Source organism: Canis lupus, chromosome 8 (assembly GCF_003254725.2).
Source record: "Canis lupus dingo isolate Sandy chromosome 8, ASM325472v2, whole genome shotgun sequence".
Classification (NCBI taxonomy): domain Eukaryota; kingdom Metazoa; phylum Chordata; class Mammalia; order Carnivora; family Canidae; genus Canis; species Canis lupus.
The window spans coordinates 1,220,306-1,241,702 of NC_064250.1; the positions used below are offsets into that span (position 1 = coordinate 1,220,306).

The window sequence follows — 21,397 nt, forward strand, 5'->3', positions numbered from 1 at the left end:
TGGATTTTCGGCTGCGCAGCACAGACCCTGCACATACATGATAAACGACCGATCCAAGTCCATTAATGATGAAACTGCCCTACGTGGACAAGGGACAGACGGCCAGTTCCCCTTTGCTCATCTGAACCCTGTACACACGGGTCACCGCGTAAGCTTTCCTGCTGGTTCAGTGAGGTTTATCCGGGGCTGAAAATACAAGTTCCTGCTTGATACAGTCGCCGAATAAATGATCGCAAATGCCTACCAATCGTGGTTATGGGGCATGAGCCAGAGACATGGTACAGGATGCTGTGGTCGCTCAGTTCGCCCTGAGTTCACCACTTGCCCTCATGGCCTTGTCCCCATCGTGCTCCGCGTGGCCCCAGCAGCCCCAGCAGGGCCAGCGTCCCCTTCCCTAGCTCCAAGGCAGAAAACACTTTATCCCCAAAGGGGGGGAAGTAGACTCAGGGTTTTTTCCATGTCTTTGCATTGCTTAATATGATCTCCCCCAAATCACCATCCCCTGCTTCCCACGGGAACCGCTGAAGACACCAATTTCCTACTGATTCCGGATGTGAGGCCTGCAGGGTCTGACCTCACCGATTCCTGGGGGAGGTGTTGAGACCGCGGAGCAAGTGAAAGCTCAAGAATCAGCTCTGGCTGGCACTCTGGCTCCGCCAGTATCTTGGTTGGAAGCAGAGGCAGACGGCACCGCCGAGGCCCCAAAGCCTCCCTGCCTCCCCGGCTGCCTGGACGCTGCGGCCTGGGGCAGGGCCCGGCACTGGCTGTCCCCGGCTCCCCTCTGGCCCAGCGCCCACTAGCCGAGGGGAAGAGCAGGGCAGCCCCTGACACGCAGTCTGATGTCGGAGGCCTCGGAGGGAAGGAATCCTGTGAATGTGGTGTCCCTGCCAGCCCCGGGACACGGCCGGGACCCTTCCCCAAGCACGCGCCCCTGTTCCAAGACAAACAGGAGCCTCAGGCACAGGGGCTGTGCTCAAGCGAGTCAGGAGCCATTGACTTAGGAACTGAGCGAGGGCTCCTGCCTCACTGCAGGTGCAGCAGTGCTCACGCTCCCCCTCCTTCTACTCATTCATTCATTCACTCATTCCTTCGATAGTCACCCACTGAGAGGTTGCACGGCCGGCACCACACCTGCAGCCATGAAGCCTCCCCCAGGCCTCTACCCGGGGCCCCAAACCCCAATGCCCACATCCTCGCGAGGGCACATGGGCCCCTGCCTGCCCTGTCACACTTGGGGCTGCAGCAGAGGGTCCCCTGATGGGGTGCTGGCCCGGCCCACCCGCACCACCCCCTTCACAGCCTGCTAGCCCACGGGGTCTGGAGTCCGCCTTTCTGTCTGCGTGTCCATGTGTCCAGAGAAGCAGGCAGCCGGAGAGCGAGCAACACTGTACCCTGTCGCCCTTTGGCTCTCTCAGGCTGAGGGGTCCAGGGGACGGACCAAAGGCAGCTCATCCAGCTGAGGGGGGTCACAGCGCAGAGGGGGAGAATCGCCAGGGCTCACAGTCAGGAAGCCTCTCCTCCTCCCTTGCCAGCCCCCCCCCCCCCAGCTGGGATGTGCAGCCCCACATCTCACCGAATAGGGTAGGGATGGTTAGGTGTGAGGCCATGGGGCTGCTACTCCCAGGGGAGCAGAGGTGAGGGAGCCACGGCAGCGATGGTTCGGGGAGTGCGCCCCTGACCATGAGGCACTCGCACTCAGGGCGTCCTTGCCAAGCTTCAGAACAGCCCCATAAGACACGCGTTCTCACCCCATCCTATAGACGGCCCCTCACGGATGTAGCACGCGGCACCCGACCACCCACAGGATGGGATCTGACCCCACGTATCTCAATCTAAAGCCCGCGCTCCTGCCCACATCTGACTAGCTCCCTCCACTCTCTGGCCTCACACCCCTCCCTCCAGGTCCCTTGAGGATGTAAAGACCACCCTTCTTTCCCTCGCAGCAGGTACTAGCCCCGGAGCCTTGGAGTGATATCTCCCCGAGGCTGTTGTCAGTACTGCCCAGCGCGATGGCTCATGTGGTACCTGAATCACGTCCACTGTGCTCATGCCCACACTCTATAACACTGATCCTTTGCTTTCCTACATATCCTTTATCTCCTTTCCTGCGTTTCTGGTGGCACAAAGAGCTCCCAAGTCACCGTGTTCCTGCGCAAGCTGGGGCGAGGGCAGGGGCCATGTGCACCCAAGCACACATGCACCGTGGAGAACAGCTGCGGAAGCGGCCACGCAGGTTCAAGGCCTGCGCCTGTGGCTCTGTTCCAGAGCTGGCCGGCAGCGCACTTGATCCACTTCCATCAACGGGATGTTGGAAATGCAATCTACACCTAGTCCTGAAGACAGAAGGGAGGCTCCGATCACCTTCCTCTATTTCAACACCCTTGGAAGCATCACACATCTACGGATGCACCAGGGTACGTACCGCCCAGGACTTCAAACACACGGGCCGGCCCTGACAGGCAACCGTGCCCTCCCGCCCCCCTCAGGCCCCCTCCAGACATGCGGCCAGACACCCGCCTCTGCAGCGACCACCAAAGGCACTGCTGAAGCATCCCGCTGTTGAAGGCTCACACTTCCTCCATCCTCTTGCAACACCACTTGCTCTCCACACACAACTGGCAAATTCCAGGACAGACTATAATTGAAAGAAACAGGACCAGACCAAAGAACATAAGGTGAGAGCCAAGAAAAATTTATAGGTCATTGAGAAAATTGCTCCGCTGAGCCCTGGGGAAGTGCCCACTCCCCACGGCACCAGGGCTGGGCGTGGGCCGCGGCGGATGCCCACCCCGTGTGGAGGCCGGGCAGCTGAGGCTGTGGCTGGGGGGGATTCCTCGTCCATGGAGGGCAGACACAGTCCTGGCAGACGCCAGCGAGCACACGTGCCAGCTGGAGCACAGGAGGAGAGCAAGGCCACGTCAGTGAGCACCCCGGACCAGGACGCACAAGTGGAAAATCCAGACTGTCTTCCTAAGGACTGGGATGATTCAGAAAAGCAGAACATTCTTGAGTTGGAGGAGGCCCCAGAGAGCATCTCCTCCAGACAACGGAGGACTGTGGTGTGCAGGCAACATGCCCGTTCTACAGACCCATGAAGCCCACAGGCCCCTTCTCGGAAGAATGCTGTGAGCGGCAGGAAATTAAATTCACGGGATGGCAAGGGAGACCCAGCACAATGAAGGCACTGAAAAAAATCTCTCTACAACAAATGCATGTCGTGGTCATATATGTGCTCCCTGGTCAGGGCATGGAACACCAAGACGGGACAGCAGCTCAGCATCTTGTACAGTGTTGAAGGAGGGATTAGTGAGAACGGTATTTCAGGATGTGCCGAACACTTCAAGCACTTCAGAAGAACTGTTACAGCTGTGATATGACATATAAATATGTGTTTCCCCTGCGAATACTGTCCCAGTACTGCGCAGGGCCTACAGCTTACTGCCTACTCAATGGAAAACAGTGACAAACCTCTCTAGATGGCAATGGGTGAAAAACGTGACAACAGATCCCCTGAATTCTAGCCGCAGACCCCAAGCTAAGATGCTTTACTATCCTACCATCCTTTCTTCTTATACAAAGGCCCTGTGACCTCTGTCTGCCCCACAGATAAGAAATAGCAAAACTGTTCAGTTCTTCTCAATGTCCTATCTGGTCCCTTTACCAAACAATCTGCCCTGATTTATGCTTTAAAAAAAAAAAATTGGTGGTATTTTCGTTTTTAAATAAAAATAATATATCCTGCCAAGAGATTCAAACAATATGGGGATTATATTGTAAAAATTAAGTTTTGGGATGTCGGGGTGGCTCAGCGGTTGAGCATCTGCCTTGGGCTCACAGCATGACCCTGGGGTCCCAGGATCGAGTCCCACATCGGGCTCCCTGCAGGGAGCCTGCTTCTCCCTCTGCCTGTGTCTCTGTGTCTCATGGATAAATAAAATCTTTAAGATAAATAAATAAATATTAAGTTTTAACATTTCTTTTAAGTGTTTTGTTTTCTGTTTTGTTTTTAGTCATCTGTACCCCCAGCGTGAGGCTGAAACTCATGACCTCAAGATCAAGAGTCACATGCTCAACTGAACTAGCCAGGCACCTCTTCATGTATTTTTAAATGCAGTTTCATCTAAGAATAGACAGATGGACTACAGCCTTGCTTAAAAAGCGTGGTTCTGGGACCAGCAGCATTGCCTCACTGGGGAGCTGCCAAGGAAGCTGGAACCTCAGGCCTCACCACAGACCTGCTGAGGCACCACCTGCATTTCCCTGGGAGAAGAGCTGCCCAGAGTCCGTTCTCTGCTGAGGTCTCCCTGCAGATCCCGAATGCCAACCAGTGTCAAGGATCCAACCCTCAACCCTCCAAAAGTCATGCACCATTAAACCTAATACCCAGTGGAAATAATAAACACTGATAGAATAACAGGACTAGGGATTTGGAGCAGGAGAACTCCTAACGGAATGCTGGGACTGGAAATACTGACAACAGTTATCACGATCACTGCCCTGTCATGAGCCATTCCCATGAGCCACCCCCCACACCTGACCATTTACATGAAAATCTCATTTAAGGCTCACAAACTGCCTATGGAAGGAAGCCGGTAGCGTTCTCCCCGTTTACAGACAGAAACCCTGAGGTGCGGAGATGCTAAGCTGCTCCTCAAGACCTATAGCAAGGTCCGGCTACAGGTGAACAAGCGTGCAGAGCCTGGTGCACCAGGACAGCAAAGCGAAGCCGCCTGTGGAGCCCCTGCCTGAGCCCAGCCTGTTTCCTCCCAGGCCTGCCTATGCCCGGTGCCCTCGGCAGCTGGAGGACCGAGCGGTCGGTGCCACCTTCAGTTTCCCTCTGGCCTTGTCCCCAAGGATGTGATTTTCATCAGCCCACGCCGGTATAAGAAATCGGAGGGAAAGCCTGTAGGAACTTCTACATGGTGACAGGTGCTCCTGGCCTGGCCTTACCCACTGGGGACCAGCGTCATGGTGGAAGGACTCCTCACTGCTTGGGTTCAGAGTCTAAATGAACCTGGATTTGCTGGGGTCTCAGAGCAGAATCTGACCAAGGGACCAGAACCGGGCAAAGGCGTGAAAGTGCGAGGTGGGTGCATCACCAGCTGGGTTCTAGGTCACTTTAAAGGTGTTAAAGAATGAGGCCTTCAGCACATTTTCAGACCCTATGAATCTTTCTATGGCCTCCCTATCTCTGCCTTCTCTTCACTGTCTCAGGGACCTGCCATGGGCCACCTAGTATTTCAGCTGCTTCTCTTGTGTCTCATCTCCCTTCCTTGACCATAAACTCTGAGGAGAGCCCCCCCACCCCCGCCCGGGCTGTGGCCCGGCCACAGCCTGACACCAACAGGTGCTCTGTTTCCATCAGTCACATTCAACATGTTGAATGTTGAAAAAAAAAAAAAAATGGTTGGCTTTCAGGAAAACTAGCTCAAGGAAAGCCTCAGGCTAGCACCACCCATCTTCCAGAAGGATCCATGCATGTCCCTACCTGCCTGCCCAAGCATTTCAATCAATGACAAATCCCCAGGGCCAGGAGGGAGAAGAAAGTCATTGCTCACAACCTCACAAACGACTGGGAGAGCCCCCGCGGTCCCCAGGGGAGCAGGGCTCTAGTGAAAGACGGCTTGCACAACCACAGAACATTCCACAAGCACTTGTCACCGGTGGAGTCCCTAAATCTGCCACTGAGCCAAGTTGATTGGCAAAGCCAGACGAAGAATGTCCACCCGGGGAGGTGACAAGCTTAGCCCCAAAGGGGACACACGCACAAACGAGTGACACCAACAGTCAGGGACTGTGGCCAAAGGTCAACCCATGGGTGCCCCAACCCTTCGGCTCAGCTCCCCTCTTTCTGAGCCTTCAGCGCCCACACTGGTCACCCCATAGCACGCTACTTCTGTGAGGCCTTCCAGCAGCTCAGCCCTGGGGATGTGTTTGCTTTCACTTCAGTCTGTGCCTTGGGTGCGTCTAGGTAGGTAAGGTAAGGCTTCCCTAGAGCAGCCCCCTTCTCCTTGATCACTCACCGCGTCCCTCTGGTTCTCCATCACCGGCACCGGTCTCCCCGGGGCCTGGGAGCTGAAAGACCCACCCTCACCAGCCATAAGTCCCACCCCACTCACGGAGAAAAGATGCCAGTTTTCTTGAGGACTCAAAACTCTCTTGGCTCATGGGCTGTTATTCTTTATTGGGTTGCTGTTCACTCTGCAAGTGTCCTGGGTGATCCAGATTTACTTCTAGGGGTTGGGGGACTCAAAACCAGATTTTGTTCCAGAAGGGACAGGGTCTAGTCACCTCCAAAGCAGAATCCAAAAGAGAGAAGTCGAGAAGGAAATTCAGGACCACAGGGGACCCGTGCTCTGAGCCGGCCATGCCTGGCCTGCAGCGAGGGGTCATGGGCTAATTTGGACACAAGAGTGGAAACTGCTTCTTTGAAACTGGGTCCAAGACTCAGAGAAAGGAAGCCATAGGGAAAATGCCCTTTTGCTTCTTGAAGCAGATTGTCTCACAGTTCACGAGGAAAAACCAGGGCAGAAGGAAGACAAAAAAACAGGGATGTTGCCTAGGAAGCAGTCTGCCAAAGAAGCTTAACTTGAATTGGATGAGGTCTCTAGATCTAACCATTACCAGTTCACGGAAAAGCAGAAGGTGTGAAGAAGTATGTTGAATACCCGCCCCCAAAAACGTGATCAGAGAAATCCCAAAGGTAAAGAACTTTACAGGACAAACCGCTCTGCCTCATTAACAAAACACCTGGCCAGAGAGACAGGAAAGATCCAGAGAAATTTAAGAGACTTGTCAACAAAATGCAACCCCTGGACCTTATCTGTATCCTGTTCTAACCAACCAACAGGGGCAAAAAAACATTTATGACATGACCAGGGAAATTTGAACACCATCTGGATATTGAACAATAAATAGGAATTATTGTTGACTTTTGTAGGTTTGATAACAGTGTTGGGGCGATATATTTTAAGGAATCTGTATGTCTTAGAGATATATTCTAAGGTCTTTAAAGATAAAGTCATATGATGACTGAGGTTTGCTCTAATGAATCCACTGGGGGAGGGGAAAGGACCAGCGAGGCTGATTATAGCAATCGAATGGTAAACAGGTGGTACTCATTTTGCTCTCCACCTCTATGTTCAAAATGTGACAGGACAAAAATTTTAATTCTAAAAAAAAAGGCAAGAGAAGGCGCTCATGTTTAATCAGAGCTCCAACGCAGACTCTCTGAGGTGAACACACCTTAACCTTGCTGAGCCTCATTCAGGGCCTAATGGGTTCACATCCCAGCTCACCCCCGCACTGCGCCTCAGCCAGATTTCCTGGCCTCCTCCAAGGGCTCCAGGGCCTGACCAGTATGACAGGAATAGTGACAGTTCTGCCATGTGGGGCGGCCGTGAGGCATAAACGTGTTAGTTCACGTGTACACATCCCAGCACCCCGCACCACACCGCACAAGTGTTTGTTCTTGATGTGATGCCACTGCTGGCTTCACTCTTGTTTATTCATCTCATCCTGATGGGGAGGAAGAAAAGCCTCCCTTGGAGAGGTGGCCCTCCTCCCTAGGACACCTGCATTTCAGGAACATTTCCCAGTTCTTTCCAATCACGCACTGCTCCTTCCATGCTTTCTCCACCAGCTCAGACCACGTTCTCCTCCTCCCGGTGGTGAGCACCCCGTCCTCACCTCCTCCTCTTTCATTAACAATGGCCCCCCTTGGCACCTTCCCCTCGCCAACCATCCCTAGGCCTTGCTTCCCTCCTGCCTGTTCTCAAGCCCACCTCTCACCTCCTTGTTCTGGAGGGAACAGTATGTGGAAACTGACTCCCTTCCTGGTCCCTTCGGTCACCCCGCCCCTGTGACGCCACCTCTTACAATGCCCAGAAGGACCTCTGTGCAGCAGGAAATGGAAGGGAAGTTGAAGGGACTCCGCGCTTATGAATGCATAATGCTGAACGTTTTGGAGATGGGTGGGCCCCAGGCCAAGTCTCACTAGGGTTCCTTGGTTCTATTCTTCTTACACAAGGGCCACTATGAAAGCCCGGCAGCTCCCGTGTGACAGCTTGGGAGCCATAAAGCTGCATGACATCACGAGGGCCGGGAGAAGACTAGATTTCCCAGCCCCGTCCCTGTTCTCAAGGGCCCTGCAATCCTGGAAAGAAGTCTGTGGGGGGGGGAGAGGGGCCTGCTTCAGGAGGCCATGCGCCAGTCCCAGCTTCTCCCCAGAGGGGCCTGTGGGGCTGCCCCCGACATCAGGCAGGCACCCTGCACCACAGAGGGCCCCCTCCCAAAGTCCAGTGGGTTATTACACCGCCTCCCTCCCTTAGAGTTGCACATTTGGCACATCCAGCCCCACAGGGCAGGCATCCTGGAAGAGGAGCGCCACCCCAATCTCTCCTCTGCATTTCTTTCGGGATCATTTCTTTTCTACCACACAAGACAGGTCATGCGGCCAAGTTAGGAACGTAGATATTGGCAGTCAGCCCAGTGGACTCCCACTCTACCTCTGTCACTACAAACTCACTGGAGTCCAGGCTCCCTTTCCTACAAAATGAGGAGGCTGGAGTTCAATTGGTAAAGTCCCTTCCAGTTACAGCGGTTCTGCTGCTTGTTAATAAAGCGTGCTACCTCCTCCTCCACCAAACTGCATCTCTGGGTTGACTGGACCCCACATTCTTCACCTTCAGAGTGACCACCAACCAGCTCTCCCCTCCCTGCCTCACCCCTCCTTTTCACTCTCTTCCTCCTCTGCCTCTCTCTCTCTCTCTCTCTCACACACACACACACACACACACACACACACACTCACACACCCCATGTCCCTCGCAACCCCTAAGAATGGAGAAGTTCTCCCCTCGCAACTCTGCAGGCTACTTGTTTGCATACTATTTGCATGGATCCAGATGGCAATGTGACACTCGTTTGCATGAACGTATAGAAGACGTCATGAAATAATCAACCCAGCCTCTCTAACAGCTCAATGCTTCAGAGCCCTGAAATGGGACCAACAAAAAAAAAAAATCTCACTAGGTACACCAGTGGTCTCCAGACCTTTGAGGACATCAGAAGGAAGTATCAGAGCTTCAAGGCACATTTATTTCTATCACATCTTCTAAAATGTTCTATTTTTGAATGGATGCATTACACTCCTCAAACCATATTAGCATAACAGGATATGTATGTAATTTATAAATATGTCTATAATGGGGCTTCAGGCTCAAAATGATCTTGGATATGGGGTGCATATGATAAAAAAAAAAAGTCCATCATAACTCTAGTCCATCTGCCAAAGTTAGAAATAGTTACAAAGGTTTTAGTCCAACCATCAAAGCAACCAAGAGAGGACCCAGGTAACCCTCTGCCAAGGCCCACCCTGTCCCACAGATACCAAAGCTCACTAGGGCACCAGTCAAACAGCTTGCCAACCCCCTGGGGGCCTCACAGCCTCTGGTGTCGCCTTCTTCCCAGAGGTCTACTCCTGCTGTGAATTACCATCAGTGAGGCTCACATTTTAGCCAAAAGAACATTGGCACCCACCCAAGGAACCCACTCTCTTTCCAGAACAATTGGCCGTGGCCTTCAGGACTTTTTATTTCAAGAGTATACATTCCATTCGAGGGTGAGGAGTGTTGCAGAGAAACTGCTGGTCCTTTCTAGATCTTCTCTTTGGGATTTACTCAGTGAAACCAGAAGCATTTTTTATCAAACAGAAAAAATATAAACTTCGTCTTTAAATAGATAGATGACAGAGAGACAGACTGACAGATGAAAATGAAGAAAAATTGGCTCTCTGGATGAAGAACCCTCACGTACATCAATCCAAGCTACTCCCAGCTGGGAGGGTTCCCAGAGACACGGGCTGCTAAACGTGAAGGAACTTCATAGAAAGTAAGAAGTCACTGTTTCGTGAGTGAAGACTTCACTGTGGCGGGATTAGGACTTGACCAGAGCACAGAAGCCGGAGATGCCAGGCTACTCACCCACACACTGGTTGCTCTCATCCATCTGGTATCCAAAGCGGCATATGAGAGGCCTCGAAATGGTGGGGTAGTTTGGAGCTGATAGTGGTGGGGCCGCTGCTGGGTACGGACCCGTGTATGGGTTTGAGTAGGGGTTCGAGTAGGGCCCTCGGTACACTGGGTTTGTCCGGGGGATGCATAAATACCCGCCGTTTTGGTTAACACACATCATGTCTCCTCGGCAGGCCTCAGGGATGGTCCGGCATTCATCAATATCTGGAAGGGCCACGGAAAGGATGAGTGTTAGCGGCTCCCTGCCCATGCCCTACGTGCTGCATATTTAAGCCAAAGACCCCAAGACCTCTTCACTACCACATGCTCCCAGACGCTGAGGAGAGTCCCTGGTTCATCACTGCAGGGACTCTCACATGCTGGCTAAATGGGATCACACTGACCAGCGTCACCTGAGCATCAGCCATTAGAGACCACATCACCATTTGGGGGCCGTATCCACAAAACATTATCACCCCCATTTGAAGCCCAAGTAAAAACACTATCAATTAACATGAATAGAAGGAAAAACAGGAAAAAGGAATCTATAAATACTAAACTAGAGGATCTCTCTGTGAGTAACACCTCAGAGGCCCCCCTGTGCCCCTGGGAAACATGGGGACAGACCTAATCATTACTCCCACCTCTACTCCAAATAACAGCTGGGCACGGGAGACAGCCGCTTGCACGCAGGAAGACGTCCGGCCTGGCTGAGAGCTAGCCACCTATTAGCAAAGTGGAGGCTTCCTTGCAGGTCAGCTCACACTGAGCCCACAACAGGCCCATTTCCAGACAGGCTAATGTTCTGCTCATCATGCCAGGAGCAGGAGGCAGGTTCCTGAGAAAATCGGCCCTGCAAGGATGGGGCAGGGGACCCCTGGGCTCTGGCTCCAGCATAGCAGCCTACTATCTGAGCCTACCCGCTGGGCCCTGTCGCAGCCTTGGGGTCACTCCACAGGGGCCAGCGCCTGGGGGACACATGTCGGAAGCCCGATGGCTCACCCCAAGCAGCCCCTCCAAAGAAATGCACACGAAGGCCCACCAGGAAAGGGAAATGCTGAGGCTCAGGTGCCCCATCTGCAGCCGTAAGCCTGAGGCCCTCCAGAAGGCCGGTGGGACAGAAAACAATGGCCCGCTGCCCCCCTCTCTGCCCCTGGCGCACCCCCGTCTCCCAGTGCCTCTAATCAAAGTGCACACCCAGGTTTTCCACAGCAGGGTTGTGTTGTTCCTCACCACTCATCACTTTTGGGAACCATGTGTCTCTCCTCTGGGTCTTAGCTGACGTGAGCTCCAGGAAGACACAGCCCCTGGCTTCCATCAAATATAATCAAAAAGCTAAATACACCCCCCAGGTGGGAGCAAGTGGGGCTGCCTTATTGTCCTGGTAGAGGAGCTATGCTCCAGCCACAGCAAACTATTCTGTACTCGCAGTGTCCTTTCCACCCCGGTCTTCACTTCTGCTGTTTCTTCCACTTGGGATGCCATTTCTCAGGATCCTACTCATCCCTCAGTTCTCAATTCAGGGGCACCTGAGTGGCTCAGGACATGACTCCGGGGTCCGGGGATCCAGGACCTCCCTCTGCCTATGTCTCTGCCTATGTTTCTCATCTGATAAATAAAACATTAAAAAAAATACTAGATTCAAATGTGGCCTCCATGAAGGCTTTTTTTATTGACCCCTGACATAAGACATCACTGCCTCCCCTACTTCTGTAGGGCCCATGGCTCTGGCCTTAACTTGGCAATGATTGTTATTCCAGCACATACGGTGTTCTCTCTGTCCAGGTCTACCTTTTCCACCAGATGACGTACTAGGAGAATAGCCCCCAAATGTCAGTCCTCATCCTCGGAACTGGTGGCAGCATCAGGCTACTCAGTAAAGGAAAATGAGGTAGCAGGTGGAATTTAAGCTGCTACCCGGCTGACCTTGAGATGTGGGGGGATTACATGAGTGGGCCCAGTGTCATCACAGAAGTCCTTAAAAGCAGAAGAAGAGGCAAGAAGGGTCAGTCAGAGAGATGTGACAACGGGAAAAGAAGAGATCCAGAGCCTGTGAGGGACTTAACCCACAGTGGTGGCTCTGAAGATGGAGGAGGGGACCACGAGGCAGGGGATGAGGAGGGAAAGACCTCTACTGACAGCCAGCAAGGACCTGGGGGCTCCAGTCCTGCAACTGTGGGAAATGCCACGGGAATGCAAACTGGTGCAGCCACTACAGAGAGGGATCTGGAGGTTTCTCAAAAAGTTAAAAATAGGACCACCATATGGTCCAGCAATCCCAATTTTGGGTACTTATCTGAAGGAAATGAGAGCAGAACCTCAAAGAGACACCTGCACTCCCATGCTCCCTGCAGGGCAGTTCACAAGAGCCAAGACGTGGAAGCCACCAACGTGTACATCAGCAGAGGAATGGATAAGGTGGGTGAAGATGTGTTTATATCAAGGTACACACGCACACACACATATTCATACACATGCACACTCAGTGGGCATTTTCAGCCATGAGAGAGAGAGAAGGAAGTCCTGCCATTTCCAACACCATGGATGGACCTCGAGGGTGTTACGCTAAATGAGATAAGCCAGGCGCAGGAAAACAAATCCTGTACGACCTCCCTTATATGTGGAATCAAAAAAGCCAAACTCATAACAATCGTGAGTAAAAGGGTGGCTGACAAGGGCTGGGGTCTGGGAGAGGCTGGTGAGGGGAACAAAGTCTCGGTTATAAGTTGCGTGCGTGCTGGTACAGCACCGTGAGGGTCGCTGACACACTTGGAAACTGCTAAGAGAGCAGATCTCACATGTTCTCACCATAAGAAAAGAAAGGTGACTATGTGGTGTGACGGAGCTGCAGCAGGGGCTGCGGCAGCGATCACCGTGATACGTACGCGTGTCACACCAATGAGTCCTACCTACACCTTGAGCTCACACAACGTGGTGTGTCCATTGTATCTCAATGTTTCCAAAAAAAGGAAGTGGATTCTACCAACACCACCAGTGAGCAGGGACAAGGAGTCTCCCCGAGAGCTCCTCGAAAGGAGCAAAGCCTTGCTGGACCTCCATGTTTGCCTGGGAGACCCCCATACAACCTCCGACCTACCAATAACATAGATAATGATCCATAGATCACTGAGCTGGGAGATACATTTTTGTTGTTTAAACCACTACATCTGTGGCCATTGGTTACAGCAGATAGGAAGCGAATGCGGAGAGCCCCGGGGACACGGATCCGTGTGGCCCTTCCTGCCCCCTCGCAGGACTGCCCACAAAGGAGGTGATTGACCAAAGGCCATTCTTGACACCTTCTGTGGCCCTGTTTTCTTCCACGATCCAGGCCAACACAGATTTCATTATGTCGAGCAACGGCCGAGACAGACATGGCCCTGTCATCGGGTCTATCACCAAACATCCCCCACCCCAGCGCAGGATCCTCGGAGGCCCCGTACCTAAACACTGTCCTGACGAGCGGTCCAGATCGAAGCCATTAGTGCATTGTTGCTGCAGGCAAGGAGAAAGGAGACAGAGGTGAGCTTGTAGTCCTTCGTTTTTTTTTTTGTTTGTTTTTTGTTTTTGTTTTTGTTTTTTTAATATAAAAGTATTACAAGGATATCACAGAAAGTTCCAGAAATGAAGTAAAGGGAAAAAAAAAAAGCATCTGTAACACCAACACCTATTATAAGGCCTATTTACCCCCATTCTTCTTAGTATTTTTTATCATCATTGTACACTGAGCATCACTCTTTAACCCCCGCCCCCCACGTCATTGCTTCAAAACCCCCAATTGTAGCAGATTTGGGGGCTATCTCCCACTGTAGCTATGAAGGGCAGTAACCACACTTGGTCTGCATGGTGATGAGGCACATCTGTATTCATCTCTTTCCAAGAATGGCTACAACTGCGGTTAAGGGCGATCACTCTTACCCCAGGTGCTATGTGACCCCTTGTCAGGGACTGTGGTGAGCACCCTGCCTGCTGTGACATCCCCTCCCTGCACCCTCCACCCTGAAAGCTGTACACACAGCAAAGTGGTGGGTTTGGTAAGAAAAGCCGACTTGGGGAAACCCCTCTACTTGCATCTCGGCACAACAACCACACAAAGATGCTTCCAGAAATAGGCCTCAACAGTCCCCAAGGGTCGTGGTCTTCACGTGCACCTCAAGGCACAGCTTTACGGCCTCAGAAAAATGTCATGGGGCCGACAGATCTCGGAGGCGAGGTGGAGAAGGAATGCTTCTGACCATGGGGATCCCCTCCCTGGCCCTCCCTGCAGCTCCCAGGGCTTGGCTTCCCAGGGCCATGGGCTGGTGCTTGGAGATGATGGAGTCAGCCTGTATTCATGGGAGGGCTCTGGAGGCTCAGGGCCTCAGGGCCTCAGGGCAAAAGAAAGGGAGCAATGAGCCAGGAGGCTGTGCCATAAAGCTCGGGAAACCGCGAGACGGATGTCCGGGACTGGCTTACCCACTAAGCGCCAGTGAGGGCTCAAAGCCACCAGCCTGCCCAGCATCAGCCTCTCACCTACAACTTCCTCTGCCTTTATCTCCTCACCCGTGAATGGGGGTGACAGTGCCTCCTTCCAGGCGGTTCCAAGTGTCAATGTTTGCAAAGGGCCTAACATGCACCGTGCAGCCCAGGACCCTGTCCTCCCTGGGCCTGGATGTCACCGTCTGTCACCGTGAGGCTGGACCACCAAACTCCAAGGCCCCTCCAAGACCCTGTCTATCCCTAATAGCCTGAATCTATTTTGAAATTCGTAATTTGAAGTGAAAAAAATATACTCCCCCACCCTTAGCCCTGCTCCGTGGTGAGGCCTCACTCATTTCTGAGCTAGAGTTAGAGGCCGCTCTGAGTTTTCAGGAGGGATGTACCCACAGCCCCCAAGGCTAACATAGACATGGCTTCGTAAAGTCCGGGCCCCCACCTGAGCCTCCCCCCCACCAGCCCTCCACACTCCTGCCAGGGGCTTGGCCCAGACGCAGGACCCCCATCCCGCTGGGGATGCGCGTCTATGGAGACACAGTCCCACATGGGCCACGTGCACGAAGGGCACCGCCGCCCCCAAGCACCACAGCACCTCTGACTTCTCAACACTGACTGTGAATCAAGACCTGAAAGACATCACGGAGGCAGCGGATCCCATTCCCAGTCTCAGATTAGGGATCAGAGGCCTCAAGTCACAGCCCTGCCACTTAAAGACGACGACGTTGTCACCAGGGGCAGGCAACCGCCTCTCAGAGCCTGGCTGCCCCCTGCATGCAGGGGTGGAGCTCAGCTCAGGTGAGCTGTGGCGCCCCCTCTGCCCCCCCCCCACCCTGGGATTCCAAAACGCAGGGCTGGACACCCTCATTCCGATATTTAACATGCTTCTAGATAATAAACAAAGTCAAAATCATACCTGTGCCTTCCCAGGGCTCAGAAGACAGACAGCCAGAATGGTAACGGTGAGAATCCTGCGGGGAGCAAGAAGTTGATACATAAATACCCATGATCGTTCCAGAATCCAGGTCTGGGAACAAACATGGGTCTCACGCTGCCCATGATCCTGCAATGGGGACTCCACCCTGTGTATTTATGGGGGGGCCAGGTCAGCAGGCTCCAGATGCCCCCGATCGCCCCAAACAAAACCACGCCTCTTCTATTGGTTTCGAGTGTTGGGATAATGTGTAAGATGACTTTTCTTTTTTAGGTAAAAGGTTTTGCTGCTTCAAAGAGAAAGTCTGAAACCCACCCCTGTGGCATGACCAATGTACTGACCGACTGCGCCGTCTCTACCTCTCACACAAGATTTGCCTGAGGTTGGAACGTCTTTTTCCTGAAACGGATTCAGGAGTGACCAAGCCCACAGCACCCTCGAGGGAGGAGGCAGGCACCCACGTGAAGCACTCGAGCCCTGGGGCACACGGGGGTCGGCGGGAAGTCCCCTAAGCCCAGAGCTGCCCGCAGGCCCGCCGCCCCCAACCTCCCCGAGCCTGCACCTCCCAGGCTTCGGCACCCACGAGCTTCCATCCAACAAAATCGTGGTGGCCAATATGCCTTAACCTCTCAGTGTAGATGCCACCTTACATCTGTCAGCATGGCTTATAATCAAAAGAGCAGAAACAGGGGCCCGGGGGTGGGGGTGGGGCTCAGCGGTGAAGCGTCTGCCTTCAGCTCAGGGCATGACCCCGGGTTCTTGGGATGAGTCCCACATCGGGCTCCCCACAGGGAGCCTGCCTCTACCACTCCCTCTGCTGCTTACCCTGCTTGTCCTCTCTCTGTATATAATAAAGAAATAAAATATTTTCTTTAAAAAAAGCAGAAAACAGCACACGTTGGAAAGGATGTGAAGCCACTGGAAGCCTGTGCGCAGTCGGTGGGGAAGTCTGATGGTGCAGCTGGGTGGTAGCCGCCCGGGAAATTAAAACTGCATGTACCATAGGCTCCAGCAATTCCACGCCCTGGAGAACACGCAGACGAAGTGCAAGCGGGGCCCTGACGGGGTATCCACACACCCGGGTTTACAGCAGAGTCATTCACAACAGCCCGAAGCTGAAAGCAACCCCAGGGTCCCCAGGCGGAGGGGTGGGTGAGCGGAATATTCGGAATATTCGTCGGCTTACCAAGGAGGGGATTTGCGGCGGCGGGAGCCAGGCCACCCCAGGGACAGCCCCGGGGATGGGGGGACAGGGAGCTCGGGACACGACCCCCCCAGCAGAAGGATAAATACCCTCCAAGTGTGTTTACCTGAGGGCCATGAACAGCTAAAGGCCTAGAGAGAGTTGGACGGGGACGCGGGGGGCACAGGGGAAGGAAGAATGGGGGTGGGGCGGGGGGAGGCAGTGCTTCGCAAGGACGGAGTCTCAGTTTTGCAAGATGAGAAGAGTCCTGGAGACCCACTGTGTGACTGCACCGAGGGCAGTCAATGCTACCCAATCCTAAACTCAAAAAGGGATCCCGATGCTGTAGGGGCACCTGGAGGGTTCCGTTGGTCAGTGTCTGACTCTTGATTTTGGTTCAGGTCGTGATCCCAGGGTTGTGAGATTGAGCCCCATGAAGGGCTCTGTGCTCAGAGGGGAGTCTGATTGAGACCCCCTCTTCCTCTGCCCTCCTGCTCATGCTCGTGTGTGCTCTCTCTCTCAAATAAATGAATAAACAAATCTTTTTTTTTAAATGATGACAATGGTTTAAAAAAAAACCTATGTAAATGAAGAGCTATTTAGTGCTATTTTAGTGTCTAGTTCTGTAATGATTCATCCAAGTGAGTGCTCTTTGCCAACAGAGATCCTAGACAGAAGAGCAACCAAACTGTGACCCCATCGCCACCCTGGGGAGCTGGCGGGAGTGCCACCTGAACCCGTACCATCTCTGCAGGTTGGCAAGGGCACTTAGAGACAGGCCCCGTGAGCACCACGTGAGCCAGGATGCGGGCAAGGAAAGGGCCGCCTGAGAAGGCTTCCTGGAGGAGGTGCCTTGAAGACCTGCCGCTACCAGCGCACACCTCTACTCTACAACTCCTCCCTCCATAAAAAGAACTTTCGATAGATGCCACTCAGTGCATGACACAAGGTTCATGTGAACCAGCAAGCCCGAGGGCTCAGAGGGCCCTGGCACCGAGCTGACATTCCGGGGAGGGCAGAACTGAGATGTGGTGCGAGAAGACGCGGGCTCGCTTCCTTCCTCGAGCCCCGGAACCAGAGAATAAAGACCCTGAGAGTCCACATGTTCTCATCTTGTCTGAGTGCCTGTGTGAGCCAGGTCTTACAATGCCCGAGACAGCCCTGACCTTATAAAGTGCAGAGCCAGATCCCAGGACTGTTTGATATTTGTGATGGCCAGATTTATATCTGGAAGGAATGAAAGAACAATAACAAATTTATTTTCCGAGCTGTATATTATGAATTTCAATGTTTTCCTGTTTCTTCACACGAAGTTTCCTTTCGCCAGGTTATAAAATCCTGTCTCGTTTATGTTGGAGACGGAACAGCCTGGCTGAAGGCGGAAGGCTCCAGGAGCTAGTGGAAGCGGCATGCTGACCCCCGCCCCCGCCCCGTCTGCCCGGTACCCCCCTACGCTGCGGGGCAGCCCCCGGCAGGTCCGCTCTGAGCGCTGCAGCCTGAAGCCTGGCCCCGGCGGGAGCCTTGGGGTCGACGAAGACGGGTCTTTTGAAAACGAAGCGGCTCCCGCCTCGCTGCCCTGCCCCTCTCGTGAAGGCAGATGCCCGGTCGTGCAGAGCCCCAGGAGCCTCCGGAGGTGAAGGCTCGCCCGAAAGTCCGGGGCAGCCTGCTGCCCGCCGCCGCCCGGCTCGGTCCCGGGAGCCCGGGGCTTCCTCGGCTCGGGCCGCAGCTTCCCCGGAGGGGCCGAAGCGCGCTCCCGTGTTCTCCGGCTGCCGACCCGGTCCCCGCGGCCGCTGGCTGGGGCTGGGGGCTGGGGGCTGGGGGCTGGGGGCTGGGGGCTGGGGGCTGGGCGCCGGGATGCGGGCACCGACCCCGCGCACACGGCAGGCGGCCTCGCGCGGCGCGGCCAGGTGAGCGCCCGGCCCGGCCCGCCCCGGAGACCCCGGCTCGGCTCGGCTCGGCTCGGCTCGGCTCGGCTCGGCTCGGCGGTGCGAGCGCGCGGGCGGCCCGGGGGGGCGGGGGCGGGGGCGGGCGGGCGACCCCCGGGCGGGCACCTACCTCTGGAGTCCGGGCATGTCCGCGGCGCGGGGGCCGGGGCCGGGGCCGGGGCCGGGGCCGGGGCCGGGGCCGGGCGGGGCGGCGAGGGGCGGGGGCCTGCAGCCGCGGCCTGGGCTGTGGCGCCGTCCGCGGGGCTCCGGGGCTGCCGTCCGGGGCACCAGCCCGTCGCGGAGGGGCCGGAGGGGCCGGGAGGGGCCGGGAGGGGCCGGGAGGGCCTGCGTCCTGCGGCCGCGGCGGAGCCCGCTCGGGGAGCACCTGGTTCCGCTTAGCCCCGCTCAGTCCAACTGCAGGAGGAATCTTAAAAATGAACACTTCATTTTCTAAGTATGTTAAACAATGCAAATGGGGCCTCGGTCTGCACACAGCTGGTTCGGATTACGGCGCTCACCCCTGGCGACGCTCCTCACAACAACCTGGGGCGCCCGCCAGCCCCCGGCCCGGCCCGCCCCGCCCCGGCCCCCGCAACCCCGCCCCCGGCCCGCCCCGCCCCGGCCCCCGCCCCCCCCGGCCCCGCCCCCGCCCCCGCCCCCGCCCCCGGCCCGCACCCCAGGGCGGCGACCGGCGGGCCGGGGCGGGGCCGCGCCCGGGGGGATGGAGCCCGCAGCCCGCGCAGTGCGCACCCCGGGCCACGCGCCCACCTGCACCACACGGCGCCCGGCCGCGAACCCGCACGCCAGGCCCCTTCCCCGGGCGCCGCGTCCCGGAATGTCTCAAGAAAGCTTGAAAAAAAACTGTCATTAGAATCTTAAAAAGGGGATGAGCGCTGGGTGTTAGTTACGACGTTGGCAAACTGAATCCAAATGAGACTTTTTAAAGAATGAAATGAATTTTAAGACTTAAAAAAAAAAGTGTTCCTTGGCCTGAAAGTGATTTTAACGAGGGAAATGGTGATTGGAAAAGACAAAAAAGGACAGTCGGGGAAAGCAGAACGATGGCAAAGAACCCAAAAAAGCATGATGTTCAGTGTTTTACATCCAGTGTATCGGCCGCTTCAAACTGTTTCTTTTTCTTCCTTTCTTTCTGCTTTTAAGCACTGAACCTTTTTCCTCAGCAAAGACACAGTTGCAGAAAAGACAACGGATTGTGGAATTGGCACTAGTCCTAACTCCTCCTTCTTCACCTGCGTCTCCCCTCCCTCCCCGCAGCAGGGCCCACCCTGGAAAGGCCCTGATGAGGAGGCCCTTTCTCCTCCGGACACTGTGCGCAGTAGGAATTAGGATCTCGGCTCCGCGAGACTGTGGGACTTTAGGGAGGGCACCTGGGTGGCTCTGCGCTGGAGTGTCTGCCTTCACCTCACCGGGTGATCCTGGGATCCTGGGAACCTGTCCTGCAAGGAGCCTGCTTCTCCCTCTGCCTGTGTCTGCCTCTCTGTTTCTCATGAATAAAATCTTTAAAAAATAAATAAAAATACATTCTATTTATAGCGTTGTTCACCGATCCCAATTGTGAAAGCTTATAAACAGCCTTAACGTCCATCAGCTGGGACCAATAGGGTTAAATAACACACGGGACTTCCAAACCCGGACTATTATGCAACCAACAAAAAAAAGCTGGGCACATCAGAGAACGTACTGGATGACTGCTTTTATATACAATTCTGAACGCCGTCGTGACTGTGGGCACTTCTGGATGCTGATAACATTTGAGTTATTACTCTGGGGACTGGTTACACAGCGGAGTGGACACTCAGGATTTGTGAAGGCTTACGTATGTCACACTTCATTATTTTTTTTAAAGGACGGAACCACTTCCTTGTGTGCTTGATATTGAAAGATTTCCGGCAGAGTCAAAAATGGTAGGATATCAGTAATTTCACATAACTCAATATAGTATATTAAGTGTAAAAGCAAGTTGTAGAACTGTGTGGAGCATGACACCATTTGAGAAAAAAAAAATATGTACACAAGTTCTTACTTCTGTATGTAAAGAAAAGGCATCTCTTGCAGGATACATGAGAAGCTTAGTGTTGTGTCCTAGGAAGGAAATGGGGGAGGCAGCTGGGAAAAAGAACTGAAAGGAAAATTTGCTCTTCACTGTTCTTCACCGGCGACAATCTTGACGTCGGTGCAGGTCATGATCTCAGGGTTGTGAGATCCAGCCCCACATCAAGCTTCATGCTGGGCATGGAGTCTCTTTGGGATTCTCGCTTTCCTCTCTCTCAGCCCTTCCACCACTTCTTTCATTCTATCTAAAAAATAATAATAATAATAAAATTAAACATATATTCTATTTATGTGGTGCTATTTGGGAAGTAAAGAGTTTTAAATGACTTAACCCATGGACCTCGCTTATAGTATCAACTGTCTTGAGGGAGAAAAAGGGGGAGAAAATTAATATGCCTGTTTTCTACAAATTGAGCAAATTGGGGATCTTGAAAGCAAAACTGTCCAGGGACCCATTATGGGCCAGAGATTGTTTCCATTTTAAGACTCCAAAATTAGGAATGCAAACTGATACAGCCACTCTGGAAAACAGTATGGAGGTTCCTCAAAGACTTAAAAATAGACCTGCCCTACGACCCAGCAATTGCACTGCTGGGGATTTACCCCAAAGAGTCAGATGCAGTGAAACGCCGGGACACCTGCACCCCGATGTTTCTAGCAGCAATGTCCACAATAGCCACACTGTGGAAGGAGCCTCGGTGTCCATCGAGACACGAATGGATAAAGAAGATGTGGTCTATGTATACAATGGAATATTCCTCAGCCATTAGAAACGACAAATACCCACCATTTGCTT

The 21,397-nt window shown here is 53.9% G+C and overlaps 1 protein-coding gene and 1 long non-coding RNA gene across 2 annotated transcripts in view; one reads left to right on the forward strand and one right to left on the reverse strand.

The window, feature by feature from the left end:
- The window catches only part of FBLN5 (fibulin 5), a 69,532-nt gene extending 50,795 nt beyond the window's left edge, over positions 1-18,737 (reverse strand). The window contains exons 1-4 of the mRNA XM_025467817.3: positions 18,659-18,737; positions 15,403-15,457; positions 13,457-13,508; positions 9,984-10,238 (exon numbers count right to left, since the gene is read on the reverse strand). Coding sequence (XP_025323602.1) covers positions 9,984-10,238; positions 13,457-13,508; positions 15,403-15,457; positions 18,659-18,675 — 379 coding nt within the window. The 5' untranslated portion in view covers positions 18,676-18,737. The remainder of the gene's footprint in view (positions 1-9,983; positions 10,239-13,456; positions 13,509-15,402; positions 15,458-18,658) is intronic.
- LOC125755645 (uncharacterized) lies at positions 18,460-20,887 on the forward strand. Its single transcript, XR_007412630.1, has 2 exons — positions 18,460-18,510; positions 19,690-20,887. It is a non-coding gene; the product is annotated as an uncharacterized LOC125755645 (long non-coding RNA).
- The last annotated feature ends 510 nt before the right edge of the window (positions 20,888-21,397 follow it).